We start from the raw sequence: 14,927 nt of genomic DNA on the forward strand, positions 1-14,927 counted from the left end.
CTCTTAATACCATCTCTTTAGAGGTTAAGTTCCAACATGACTTTTGGAGGACACATTCATTAAAACCTTAGCAAATGCATTTTAATAAAGTTTTATACTTTGCTCTGTTATGTTCTTGCACAGCTTTTATTATGTTTGTTTCTGTCTACTTGTAATTCTTCATGCTGTTATAAGTAATATTTTTAATATTTCATGTTCTGTTTGTTGCTGGTATACTGAAAAACAATAGCATGCTACATATTAATTTTATATCTTAAACTTTTTAAAACATTCTTCATTCTGATAATTTATCAGCAGACTTTTTGGTCTATGCTACGTAATTCATCATATCATCTTGTCTTAGTGAGCAACCAATTTCCTGAAATTAGGTCTACAATCCATTATCCAAAGCCTTTGGGGACAGCTGTGTTTTGGAATTCCAGATATTTTGGGATTTAGAAAGAAACTACAATAAATATATATTGTGTAATACTAAATAATATTTCTGCCATGAAATAGATGAATAATTACATTGAGTGAGATAGTGATTAAATAACCTCAGGGGAGGTTTGTCACCAGATGAGCTTAAAAAACTTGTTCAGGAATTTTTTGATTTTTGATTTGCAAATAAGGAACCATGGGCCTGCATTAAGATAGTCATATGACCCCTGTCCTGGTATTTAACTCAGTAAGTTATTTTGAAATCTAGCCTTTGTGTCTCATTATTCCTTGCTGTCAATTTTGTTCTATCATTTTAATTCCTGTTCTGAGAATGTCAATGCCAAGTCATCAACTGTTTTTGGAATGTAGAGCTAAAATAAATCATATTTCATGATATGATATTAACAGTTCGAATAACAAAATCTTGTATTTGTGTATATTGTATGTCATTTTATTTTTTAAATAAACTGTGTGAGATTGGGAAGGATGTTCTCCGATTTGCCAGGTGAGGAAACTGAGGCTTAAGAAAGAAAAGCTCTTGCCCAACATAATATGACTTATAACTATTAGCATCAGAATTTGAACCTAGGTGTCCAGGCTCCAAGTCCAAAGCTGTAATGTTACACGCTCTTGCTTAGGAATGTTTGAGAAGATGAAATTTAGAACTTCGGAGTCTTAACTTACTGACTTAAGTAGAAGACAGTATTGTCCATAAAGCTTTTGATTTTTCTCAAAAATTAGGTTTCTCTTCTTAGTGGGATAGAGGACTTCCTATAGTAATAGTAAAAATCTCTTTTCAGAATGATAGATTACATCTGCAAACCTCATTAAAATTTTTTTAAAACACAGGCTGTAAGTCACAAAGGAGGCTTAGAGAGAAAAAGGGATTTTGAGACGAGAAAGTCATCTCAAAATTGAGTTGGTTGGTGAATACTCATCACTAGTCCTAGGAAATCCCGGCTGTGGTCTCCAGGGCCCCGACTGCTCTGGTCCCTCCCTCTCCCGCTGTCTCCCACATTCCAGGTACACTGGATATCTTCCATTTCCTTCAACTTGCCATGTTCTTACCTTCCTCAGGCCTTTGTACATTCCCTTCCCTCTGCCTAGAATGTCTCTTGCTTTTCCGCCTTCCATCTCCTCTCTGTTTGGCTTGGCTGATGTTTACTTACTCTTCTCATCTCATCTTAGAAATCCCTTCCTCTGAAAGGCCTTCCCTAATCCCATGTGTATTTGAGCCCTGCAGTTCTATGTTTCTGCTGCTCTTTTAGCATAACATCCATTAGCACTCCGCTGTTCCCTGCTCTCATTCCAGTGCCTAGTACAGAACTTGGCTCAGAGTCAGCTCTCAATAACAATGGTTGAATTATAGCAACATTTTGGAAGGAGACAAAAAAAGACCCAAAGAAAAGTGGCTTAGACAATAAGGGCACATTTTCTATCTCACATTACAAGGAGTCCAGAGATGGGGAAATTCCAGGTTGGTGTCTCACTCAGTTCAGTAATAAATAGCTAAGAAATCGTCATCAAAAAGTCAGGTGCTTTCCGCCTCTGGCTCTGCCATTCCAGGCATCACAGGTAGCTATGACCACGTCAAGTAAGGAAGAGGAAGGAGCTGGGCATGGTGACTCATGCCTGTAATTCCAGCACTTTGGGAGGCCGAGGCGGGCCGATCACTTCAGGCCAGTAGTTCAGGACCAGCCCCCCAACATGGTGAAACCCCATCTCTACTAAAAATACAAAAAGCAGCCGGGTTTATTAGGGAGGAAACTTTTCTTAGTACCTGTTTAGTAGATATCCCCTACATCTGGTTAGCCAGGGTAATGTCACATGCCCGTGTCTGTGCTGCCAGAGAGATGGAGAAAGTGATCCTGTAATAAGACAGGTGCTCTGCCAAAGGGAAGATGGGATGGGTGGGGGATAGCTGCTGGATTGTCAGCCAAGATGCTCAGCCAAGTGTGTGTCTCAAGGCATATCTTACAGAACCAGTGGCTGAATGAACAGGTCAGTCTCACAAGGGACTTGAATCAGCCAGTGGAAAGCCCACAGTTGCATCCATTTTGAATGTATGGGGTAATAATGTCTTGTATCTGCTTTCCTTTCCTCTTCATCTCTGCAGACTAGTGTTTTTCCCCTAATTTGGCATGCACATGGACAAAAATTGCCTCTTAGCAATTTTTTTTTGAGATGGAGTCTCACTTTATCACCCAGGCTGGAGTACAGTGGTGCAATCTCGGCTCACTGCAACCTCTGCCTCCTGAGTTCAATGGATTCTGCTGCCACAGCCTCCTCAGTAGCTGGGATTACAGGTGTGTGCTACCACACCTGGCTAATTTTTGTATTTTTAGTAGAGATGAGGTTTAGTAGAGATGACCATGTTGACCAGGCTGGTCTCAAACTCCTGTCCTCAAGTGATCTGCTCGCCTTGGCCTCCCAAAGTGCTAGGATTATAGGCATGAGCCACCTTACTCAGTCCCTCTTAGCAATTTTTACCTTTTAGCTTTAGCACCTATTCCCAGAGAGTTTTTCATGCAAGTCCTTGAGTCAGATGCTCAGCTATGGCAGTGGGGTTGAGAATTGTGATCCCTTCTCTTAGAAAGGGACATCACCTATGTGTTTGCAGAGCCATCGTAAAATGGGAAGTGAGTTAATTGGCAAGTATTTTAGTGGAAAATCTTTTTCATTGGTGTTAACTAAGTCAGATGCCAGGGCCTCAAACATTTTTTTCCTGTAATATTTTGCACCCACTCTACCACTGCCCCCTCCAACTTGGAAATATTTATAGAGTTTAGAAATAAGTCAGGACTTTAAAAATATGGCTTTTTCTTCTCATTAATAATTTACCTTGTATACTTCTTTCTTCTTAAGTCTTTGGGTTGCATTCAAAGTTCTCCCTGGTATTTAGAATGAGATTTCTTCCTCTCTCCATCTCCCTCTTTTCTTCCTTTCCTGGATCGGTCTTGAACTTGTTTTCTGGGGAGAGAGAATCACCTGTGGAGACTAGTATGGGATGTTTGAGAGGCACAGTTGGTTCTCCAGGGCTGAAAAGAATGCAGGACAGCTAGAGGCAGGGAAACTGGCTGAACCTTTGCACCCGCTGATTGATCAAGCTTGGGAAAGAGACCAATTCATAGTTAGACAGCCTTGGTTGTCCAGTCTCTGCATAGGAATCAGGAAATGAGATCGGGCGCTGTCAGGGGGGTGTGGCCAGGGGGGTGTGGCCATAGACCCCCGGCCGGAAATGAACCAGTACATTCCGTTTCCGGGTTGAAGCCAGAGACTGAGGATACCGAATGTTTGTGTTAAAGATGGGTATCTTAGTCATAGCTTGACTAAGCTCTTCTTGCGTTCTGTCACAATGAAATGGAGCATTTTTTAAATTATAAAGAGCAAGATTTTGCTTTCTGAGGTTAGCTTCTTTCATTAGCGTTGATGCAGCCCAACACAGTTACAAGTTATATCCATCCTTCTAAGACTAATTTTATAACTTCATTATCTCTAAAACTTTCCCTCTTCAAGTTAGTTGACAATAACTATCTGTAGGAGTAATCTTTAAACTATTTTTAAAAATTGATTTTGTTTTTTTTTGGCTTGTTTTTTGAAACAGAGTCTCACTCTGTTGCCCAGGCTGGAGCGCAATGGCACAATCATGGCTCACTGCAGCCTCGACCTCCCTGGGCTCAGGTGATCCTTCCACCTCCCAAGTAGCTGGGACACAGGCACGTGACACTATGCCCAACTAATTTTTGTTTTTATTTTTTTGTACTGACTAGGTCTTGCCATGTTGCCCAGGCTGGTCTTGAACTCCTGGGCTCAAGTGATCCTCCTGCTCAGCCTCTCAAAGTACTGGATTTACAGGCATGAGCCATGACACCCAGCAGGAATTAGGTGTTTTTTTGTTTTTTTTTTCTCAAGACAGTCTCACTGTGTCACCCAGGCTGTAGTGCAGTGGTGTGATCTCGGCTCACTGCAACCTCCACCTCCCAGGTTCAGGTGATTCTCTTCTCTCAGCCTCCTAAGTAGCTGGGATTACAGGTGTGCGCCACCACGCCTGGCTAATTTTTTGTATTTTCAGTAGAGATGGGTTTTACCATGTTGGCCAGGCTGGTCTTGAACTCCTTGCGGTGATCCACCCACCTCTGCCTCCCCAAGTGCTGGAATTAGAGGCATGAGCCTGAAAATCCTACTGAAAATCATATTATTTACAGTGTCTTTCACTCAGTATGTTTGGGGCAGCTAGAGATGTTTGTTTTTGTTTGTTGCTTTTACTGCACCCATAGAAACAGAGAGGAACTGAAAGTGACTAAGGTGTTCTAAGAACATCGAAATAGGCTAGAAGTTTATTGCTGCCTCTTAAAGGAATGCTTTCCATAACAGTTTCCCCTCCTAATCTCATCTGCTCAGACTCTAGCACAGTCAAAATTCGGGTACTTTTCCTACAGGTTACAGTTTCCCCCCGTCTCTTCGTTTCAGAACACATTTGGCTGAGAGCACCCCCGCGTTCACTAGCCTGGAGTCTTCTACTTTCTGTGCCCTTCCACTGTTGCACATCCAACGTCAGCCTCCTTCGTGCCCTTTTACACAATGTAATTATTGTTATAAAAAATATGAAAATGCAACATTCTGTATTCTGTGTATCTTTCTGCATTTTTAAAAAATACAGAATCTCACTCTGTTGCCCAGGCTGGAGTGCAGTGGCGTGATCGCAGCTGTCTGCAGCCTTGACCTCCCAGGCTCAAGTGATCCTCCCACCTTAGCTTCCTGGGTAGCTGAGACTATAGGCATGTGCCACCATGCCCAGCTAACTTTGTATTTTTTTTTTTTTTTTTATGTCTTGCTATGTTGCCCAGGCTGGTCTTAAACTCCCGGGCTCAAGTGATCCTCCTTCCTCAGCTTCCCAAAGTGCTGGGATTATAGGCATGAGCCACCACACCTGGCCTCCACATTCTTTCTGTCATGAACTTCATCCCTATGCCCCTGCTTCCTAAACTTCAGCTAAGTTTTATTTTTTTAACCCACACATACATTTTTATAATATGTTTACTTACATTCGTATCTATTATGTTTGGAATACAACTAGAAAGAGCCATGAACACAGAATAATTCCTTAGTATTTTCATTTCTACAACAGAAACAGACTTATGACTAATTATAACAATTAAGCCTAAGTTTGTACTTGTTTCTATTTTATTTATTTATTTGAGATGGAGTCTCGCTCTGTTGCCCAGGCTGGAGTGCAATGGCACCATCTCATCTCACTGAAACCTCTGCCTCCCAGATTCAAGCGATTCTCCTACCTTAGCCTCCCAAGTGGCTGGGATTACAGGTGCATGCCACCATGCGTGGCTAGTTTTTTTTTGTATTTTTAGTAGAGATGGGATTTTGCCATATTGGTCAGGCTGGTCTTGAACTCCTGACCTCAAGTGATCCATCCGCCTTGGCCTCCTAAAGTGCTAGGATTACAGGCGTGAGCCACTACATCCAGCCTGTACCTGTTTTTAATGGTTAGTTGTAGAATTGCATTTTAATGAGATTTGGATTCAGTAAGACCTTTCATTTTGTATGCTTTTTCTCTTTAATTAAAATCTGTTGTATTAACTTGAATGTACAACCAGGGCACTGTGGTGCTGGAGCCCCTTTTTGTCAGTCAATTCACAGGCTCCTGCTATAGGAGGGAGGCATTTTCAACTCAGGGAGCACAGCACCCTAATTCAAAAACCAGTCTGAGAAACAGCAGATGAATATATGATTTTGTGGAATCTGCGCCTTTCCTATTTTCAAAACATAAGATATCTGTGATCCTTGAAATAAACCTTCTATTCCTAAGTTAGCATAGTGTTTGCAAGAAAAACAACGAAAGAAAAAACAAACCCTCTAATTCTGCCTTTGACATTTTATTTATTCTTTTTCTTTTCTTTTTTTTTTTTTTGAGATGGAGTTTCATTCTTGTTCCCCAGGCTAGAGTGCAATGGTGTGATCTCGGCTCACCACAACCTCCACCTCCCGGATTCAAACGATTCTCCTGCCTCAGCTTCCCAAGCAGCTGGAATTACAGGCATGCACCACCACGCCTTGTGTATGTTACATTTTAGTACAGACAGTTTCTCCATGTTGGTCAGGCTGGTCTCGAACTCCTGACCTTAGGTGATCCACTGTCCTCGGCCGTCCAAAGTGCTGGGATTACAGGCATGAGCCACCACACCTGCCACATTTTATTCTTTTTGTGGGCAAGTAACGAAGTCACTTTGAGTAATCCCTTTTCATCACTTTTAGGTTGAAAAAGATATTTGAGTATTTCTGCTTTTAATATTCTCAATTTGTCCATGGAAATTAATTGAACTCTTTGTTAAAAGCCCAAGAAGTATAATTTCAGGTGATATTTGTAATGGCACATTTTTGTTTGTAAAGTGCTTCTTTTTCTTTTTGAGACATAGTCTCTTGCTTTGTCACCCAGGCTGGAGTGCAGTGTCACAATCTCAGCTCACTGCAACCTCCACCTCCCTGGTTCAAGTGATTCTCCTGCCTCAGCTTCCTGAGTAGCTGGGATTACAGGTGCAGGCCACCATGCCCAGCTATTTTTTTTTTTTGAGCAGAGTCTTGTTCTGTTGCCCAGGCTGGCGTGCAGTGGTGCAATCTTGTCTCACTGCAACCTCCACCTCCTGGATTTCAGTGATTCTCCTGCTTCAGACTTCTAAGTAGCTGGGACTACAAGTCACCACCACTACACCTGGCTAATTTTTGTATTTTTAGTAAAGACAGGGTTTCCCCATGTTGGCCAGGCTGGTCTTGAACTCCTGACCTCAAGTGATACTCCCACCTCAGCCTCCCAAAGTGCTGGGATTTACAGGCATGAGCCACTGTGCCTGGCCTGTAACGTTTTATAAAACTTTGTTTCTATAAGTGCAGCTTCTTTAATATTGATTTTTTAAAAACATTTTAAATGGACATTTTCTTACAGTTACACTTTGAATAAATCTATACCATCTGACACATTTTCTTCCAAGATTTGAGGAAGCTAATGCTAGTAAAATCATCCTAAGGGATTCTGTTTAAACAGAGCCATTTAAGGCCTGCTTCTTAAAACGTCTAAGTCCTCAGGAAGGTGAATTTATTAAAAAAAAAAAAAAACTAGAGTGTCTAAAAATAGTAGTCTAGATAGCACAGACCGAAGTAGTCTTACTAGAGTGGAAGAGATAATTCCCTTCAGGGGGTGAATGATTCAATGCAGAAGGAGAGATTTGCTTGTAGTGGGGGACTGGCCTCAGGACCCCCTTTCCTGGAGTCTGTGCCACTTACACAGAAGTAATTTTAGCAACTTAGTCTCTTACTAGATTGGCTTATTCTGGGGATTTTGAATTAATGTTGGTTTAATACACTTTTTGTTGTTGTTGGTTTTTTTGAGACGGAGTCTCGTTCTGTCACCCAGGCTAGAGTACAGTGGCACGATCTTGACTCACTGCAACCTCCACCTCCCGGGTTCAAGCGATTCTCCTGCCTCAGCCTCTGAGCAGCTGTGATTACAGGCATGAGCCACCTTGCCCAGCCGGTTTAGTATACTTTTTTTTTTTTTTTTTGAGACAGAGTTTCGCTCTTGTTACCCAGGCTGGAGTGCAATGGCACGATCTTGGCTCACCGCAACCTCCGCCTCCTGGGTTCAGGCAATTCTCCTGCCTCAGCCTCCCAAGTAGCTGGGATTACAGGCACGCGCCACCATGCCCAGTTAATTTTTTGTGTTTTTAGTAGAGACGGGGTTTCACCATGTTGACCAGGATGGTCTCAATCTCTTGACCTCGGGATCCACCCGCCTTGGCCTCCCAAAGTGCTGGGATTACAGGCGTGAGCCACCACGCCCGACCTAGTATACTTTTTAATTACAGGAAAACACCATATTAAAGTTGACCTAGACTTTGGAGGAAAAATTCCTTGTGAATGACTTGAGTCTCCTCATCTCAAAGTAAACGGCTTTTCTGAATATAATCCTTGTGACAACTCTTTTGCATAATTTGAAAAAAAAAATAGGTTACAGAAGACTGTTTTTGTTTGTTTGTTTTTTGAGACGGAGTCTTGCTCTGTCACCCAGGCTGGAGTGCAGTGATACAATCTCTGCTCACTGCAACCTCCGCCTCTTGGGTTCAAGCAATTCTCCTGCCTCAGCCTCCCAAGTAGCTGGGATTACAGGTGTGCGCCACCACAGTCAGCTAATTTTTTTGTAATTTTAGTAGAGACAGGGTTTCACCATGTTGACCAGGCTGGTCTCCAACTTCTTACCTAAAGTGATCTGCTGGCCTCAGCCTCCCAAAGTGCTGGGATTACAGGCATAAGCCACCACGCCCCGCCAGAAGACTACTTGAATAAGCAAGAATAGTCATTATACATTACATTGACCTAGAGAGACCAGTCTTAACACCAACTGTTAGGTTTTTGTTACAGATTTGTGAAGGCAAGATTTATTTTTTTTTAAAACTTATGAAGGTTTAATGACCCAAACCAGTGCCATAGCCCATGCTTGTTCTAACTTAATTTTCAAGGTATAAAAGAGCTTAATCAGAGTATAGTGCATAAAACTGGACCTGAGAATAATTGTAAAATATGGCAAATGCATATTAACACAATAACACTTTCCTCATTCGACTCTTCAGCTTATTCTGTGTCTCATAGCTAACAGCACCTGGCACAAACCTTTGGTTTGAATTCAAGGATCAGTGTGAGGTCAAGGTCAAGGAGGAGTGTAAGGTCAAGGGAGAGTGTAAGGTCAAGAGGCAGTGTGATGTCAGGTGAGTGCTTTAGCAAGGTTCCTGAAAGGTATTACCAGGTTGTCACCAACAGCTTGGAAAAATCCATTTGTAGTCCTCGTGGCAATTTTAGAGTTACTAGTTGAAAGTATGGGTTGTAATCTATTTAGTGGTGCTTATATGGGAGTGCCCGAGGCTAGGTAATTTATAAAGCAAAAAATATGTCAGGACGTGGTGGGTCACGCCTGTAATCCCAGCACTTTTTCTTCCAAGGGGGTGGGCAGATCACGAGGGCAAGAGATCAAGACCATCCTGGCCAACATGGTGAAACCCCGTCTCTACTAAAAATACGAAAATTAGCTCAGCGTAGTGGTGCGCGTCTGTAATCCCAGCTACTCGGGAGCCTGAGACAGGAGAATCAGTTGAACCCAGGAGGCGGAGGTTGCAGTGAGCCGAGATCGCGCCATTGCACTCCAGCCTGGCGACAGAGCGAGACACCGTCTCAAAAAAACAGGATGAGGCATATGCATCCGGAGAGGGCCACAGGCTGCTCCATTCATGGTAGAAGGTGAAGGGGGTCCGGCTTGGGCAGAGGTCACATGGCCAGAGAGGGCGCAATAGAGAAGGGGGTGGTGCTGGGCTCTTTCTAACAACCAGCTGGCAGGCACTAGTAGACCAAGGACTCACTCATTCCTTCAAGGACGGCACTGAGGTATTCATGAAGGATCCGCCCCCACGACCCAAATCCTCCCATTAGGCCCCACCTCTGACATTGGGGATCAAATTTCAACATGAGGTTTGAGGGGGACAAACATCCAAACTACAGCAGTATATATACACAGCAGGTACTTATAAAATAAACATTGTTTTCTATTAGGTTGTCACCTGAGTTTCTTAATGTTTAGAATGTGCAACTTTGAAATAGAATTTTTATTTTATTTATTTAATTATTTTTTTGAGATGGAGTCTCGCTCTGTTGCCCAGGCTGGAGTGCAGTGGCACGATCTCGGCTCACTGTAACCTCTACCTCCTGGGTTCAAGCGATTCTCCTGCGTCAGCCTCCAGAGTAGCTGAGACTGAAGGTGTGTGCCACCACACCCAGCTAATTTTTGTATTTTTAGTAGAGACGAGGGTTTCACCATGTTGGCCAGGATGGTCTCGATCTCTTGACCTCGTGATCTGCCTGCCTCGACCTCCCAAAGTGCTGGGATTACAGGAGCAAGCCACTGCGCCTGGCCTATTTTTATTTCTTTTTAGACGGAGTCTTGCTCTGTCTCCTAGGCTGGAGTGCAATGACAGGATCTCGGCTCACTGCAACCTCTGCCTGGCGAGTTCAAGTGATTCTCCTGGCTCAGCCTCCCAAATAGCTGGAATTACAGGTAAGGGCTTCCACGCCCAGCTTTTATTTATTTTTTTGAGACAGAAGTCTCACTCTGTTGCCCAGGCTGGAGTGCAATGGCGTGATCCTGGCTCACTGCAACCTCTGCCTCCCAGGTTCAAACGATTCTCCTGCCTCAGCCTCCTTAGTAGCTGTGATTACAGGCACCCACATTATACCTGGCTTTTTTTTTTTTTTTTTTTTTTTTTTTTTTGTAGAGATAGGGTTTCACTATGTTGGCCAGGCTGGTCTTGAGCTCCTGATCTCACGTGATCCACCCACCTCGGCCTCCCAAAGTGCTAGGATTATAGCCGTGAGCCACTACGTTTGACCAGGAAGTAATTTTTGTATTTTTAGTAGAGATGGGGTTTCATCATATTGGCCAGGCTGGTTTCAAACTCCTCACCTCAGATGATCCGCCTGCCTCAGCCTCCCAAGGTGCTGGGATTACAGCTGTGAGCCACCACACCCGACCTGAAATATAAATTTTAGCGTATATGTTATATGATAGTGGTTCTCAAAGTATGGTCCCTGAACCTCTAGAGGTTCCTGAAACCTTCTCATGGAGTTTACAAGGTTTTAACTGTGTTGACATTGGCACCAATGGTACAAAAGGAATGGTGGGTAAAACTGATGCTTTAGCATGAATTGAATCAAGGTTGTGACTCCAAATTGCACTGATAACTACTATATTCTTCACTATTAGCTGTTTTTTTTTTTAAAAAAATTCAGTTTTACTTGAAATGTTCTCAATGAAACAGTAAAGATTAATCATTTATTAAATCTCAACCTTGAAGATACATCATTTTAATAGTATGTGTAGTAAGATGAGAAGCACTTTAGTGCCAACCAAAATACATGACCCTGAGTTGTAAGCTGAAACTAGCTGCTTTTTTCATGGAACACCATTTTTAATTCAAAGAATGATTGACAGACAAGCTCTTGCATATTTGGCAAACATTTTCTCAAAAATAAATGAAGTGAGCCTGTCACTTCAGGGAAACAGCTGGCAATGTTTGTTGCCAATGATAAAATTCTAGCTTTAAAGTGAAAATTAGAATTTGGGGAAATTGTATTTCCACTGTGAATCTGACAGCTTCCAAATATTTAAAGACTCATCAGAAAAGATGAGATTGGTACTGAGATAAACAAATGTGATTCAAAAAAATATTTTATAAGAAATATTTCAACAGGGCCGGGCGCGGTGGCTCAAGCCTGTAATCCCAGCACTTTGGGAGGCCGAGGCGGGTGGATCACGAGGTCAAGAGATCGAGACCATCCTGGTCAACATTGTGAAACCCCGTCTCTACTAATACAAAAAAATTAGCTGGGCATGGTGGCGCGTGCCTGTAATCCCAGCTACTCAGGAGGCTGAGGCAGGAGAATTGCCTGAACCCAGGAGGCAGAGGTTGCGGTGAACCGAGATTGCGCCATTGCACTCCAGCCTGGGTAACAAGAGCGAAACTCCGTCTCAAAAAAAAAAAAAAGAAATATTTCAACAGTTGGAAGATCTGCATATATCAGTGAGATAATATTTTCTAAATGGTCAGTGAATAATTTACACGATCATAAGCAGGTAAAAGATCCATTCAAAATGTAACATGGACCATTGGATCTTACTGTAGCTGAGTATGAAAACTTTATCTCTGTGGTTTCAGATTTCATGTTGCAACTAGCCTTCGAGAAGCTACGATTATGATTTGTCAAGTTTTGGTGTGGTATCAGAGCTGCACTGATCTAAAAAAGGTATTGAAGCACTCCTTCTTTTTCTAGCTGCGCATCTGTGTGAAGTTGTGTTTTTTCACATACTTCAACCAAAGTAAAGAATCATAATAGATTGAATGCAGGAGACTCTGTGATAATCCAGCTGTCTTCTATTAAACCAGACTTGAAAGAGATGTGCAAAAATGTAACATGGGGCCATTCTTCTATTTTTTGTTTTGAAAAGTATGGTTTTTAAAAATAAAAAACATGCTATTTCCATTAACATGTAATGGATTTATTGCCTTTTAAAATGAATAAATACTTTAAAAAATCTCCCCATTTAAAATTTCTGATGGAGTAAATATTGATAGGTGTAACTCACTCACACAAAATCACTTTGGGATTCTCAGTGATTTTTTTTTTTTTTTTTTTTTGAGACAGAGTCTCACTCACTCTGTCGCCCAGGCTGGAGTGCAGTGGTACAATCTCAGCTCACTGCAACCTCTCCCTCCTGGGTTCAAGTGATTCTTGTGCCTCAGCCTCCCAAGTAGCTGGTAATACAGGCATGTGTCACCACTCCCTGGCTAATTTTTGTTTTTATTTTTGTTTTGTAGAGTTGAGTTTTCACCTTGTTGGCCAGGCTGGCCTTGAACTCCTGTTCTCAAGTGATCTGCCTGCCTCAGCCTCCCAAAATGCTGGGATTACAGGCATGAGCCACTGTGCCTGACTTGTTCTCAATGATTTTTAAGAGGGCAGAGGGATCCCTAGAATGACTGTGATGTGACATCAAGCAGGAAGGGATGCATTTTTGATGATACCATCCCCAAACTAGCAAAGGCTGTTTTTAAAGAACCATTTATAATATTTGCTCACAAAGGAGTCCTTTTAAGATTTGGATTTTTTTTCCATTAAGTTTTCCACATTTTGGTCAAGAATGTAAGTGGGTTGATTAGTTTTTCATCTGTCTTGAATTTTCTTCTAGTTTGAATTTTCTGCTGTCAAGTCAGTGCTGCAGCGATGCATGTGGTAGCAAGAGTGGGGGGCATCCTCAGGCGTAATAGAGCATGCAAAGAACTCTGCTATAGTCACAAACAAGCACTAGCTTATTTGTTACTGAGTCAGGTTTTTATTATTAAGATCTTCTATCTTATTTGGACTCTGTCATCTTGGTAAATGCTTTATTATAGCTTGTGGGATGGTCTCGAATACAGATAACTTTATGGAAAAACATGTTGTTGGATTGAGGCCAGTAATTCTTAAGGTGGACTCAATTCAAATGTAGATGGGCTTTTTTTTGTTGTTTGTAAGGGCTGTGGTATGGAAAGCTCTTGCTTTGTATAGCATACTTCAGTTTGAATGCAAAGTGACATGGCGGGGGGAAAATATGTAGTCTGGTTGTTAACAGGCCAAGAATGAAACCTAAGAGCATATCCTCTTAGCAAGTTTTCAAGGTGGCACCTATGACTGCTGGAAATAAGCAAGGCTTTGGAGATGATGGGAAATCATACGGGGAGAGGGCTTTTTTTTTTTTTTTCTTTAGATGGAGTTTTGCTCTTTTTGCCCAGGCTGGAGTGCAATGGCCCAATCTTGGCTCACTGCAACCTCCACCTCCTGGGCTCAAGTGATTCTCCTGCCTCAGCCTCTCAAGTAGCTGGGATTATAGGTGCGTGCCACCACGTCTGGTGAATTTTGTATTTTTAGTAGAGACAGGGTTTCACCATGTTGGCCAGGCTGGTCTCAAACTCCTGCCCTCAAGTGATCTGACCACCTCAACCTTCCAAAGTGCTGGAATTATGGGTGTGAGCCACTGCACCCAGCTGGGAGAGGGCTTTTAAATAGAGGGAAGGGTGTTTATGTTTTTGTTTTTTGTGTTTTGAGACAGGGTCTTGCTTTGATGCCCAGGCTGGAGTGCAGTAGCCTGATCATGGCTCACTGCAGCCTTGAACTCCTGGGCTCAAGTGATTCTCATGCCTCAGCCTCCCTAGTAGCTAGGACTACAAGCATGTGCCATGATGCCCTACTAATTGTTTATCATTAAAAAACAAGTATGATTGCTGTGAAACTAGATCCACAAAGGGTTACTGATAAGCAGAGGGCTTTAAAGAAGTCTTGCTCTCAATTTGTAAGAATGATTTGTAATCATAGCTTGAATTGTCTGTATATTTGTTCTCTCAAGTAGTTTAAAGTGATCTGCAGTCTTGTTTACACTATTAGCTTATTTGATGGCCCTTGACTTTATAGATAACATAAATAATCTAGCATTTCTTAAAGTGAAATCTAGGGGTTTGTGGAATATATATATATTGAGAATCAACTTTAAATATAAAAAATTATTAGTTATTAAGACAAACATTATACACTGATTATTTTTTATTTAATTTTTTGAGATGAAGTTTCATTCTGTCACCCATGCTGGAGTGCAGTGGTGTGATCTCCGCTCACTGCAACCTCCGCCTCCCAGGTTCAAGCAATTCTCCTGCCTCCCTCAGCCTCCCGAGTAGCTGGGATTACAGGTGCCAGCCACCACGCCTGGCTAATTTTGTATTTTTAATAGAGATGGGGTTTCACCATGTTGGCCAGGCTGGTCTCGAACTCCTGGCCTCAGGTGATCCACCCACCTGGACCTCTCAAAGTGCTGGAATTACCAGCATGAGCCACCTCGCCTGGCCAAAAACTCAATCATATCTCAATAAAGT

General features: G+C 42.3%; 1 protein-coding gene across 21 annotated transcripts in view; it reads left to right on the top strand.

Annotated features, from left to right (window-relative positions):
* Positions 1–14,927, top strand: part of FNBP1 (formin binding protein 1) — a 157,742-nt gene that overhangs the window by 36,977 nt on the left and 105,838 nt on the right. For 16 of the 21 annotated variants that reach the window (XM_064377113.1, XM_064377106.1, XM_064377111.1 and 13 more), the window contains exon 1: positions 12,208–12,273. The exons of the other annotated variants lie outside the window; for them this stretch is intronic. In XM_064377113.1, coding sequence (XP_064233183.1) covers positions 12,223–12,273 — 51 coding nt within the window. In that variant the 5' untranslated portion in view covers positions 12,208–12,222. Of the gene's footprint in view, positions 1–12,207; positions 12,274–14,927 lie in introns of those variants that run through there. 21 annotated transcript variants of the gene reach the window in all.

This window comes from Aotus nancymaae, unplaced genomic scaffold, assembly GCF_030222135.1.
Source record: "Aotus nancymaae isolate 86718 unplaced genomic scaffold, 86718_ANA_hifiasm-v0.15.2.pri h1tg000003l, whole genome shotgun sequence".
Taxonomy (NCBI): Eukaryota; Metazoa; Chordata; class Mammalia; order Primates; family Aotidae; genus Aotus; species Aotus nancymaae.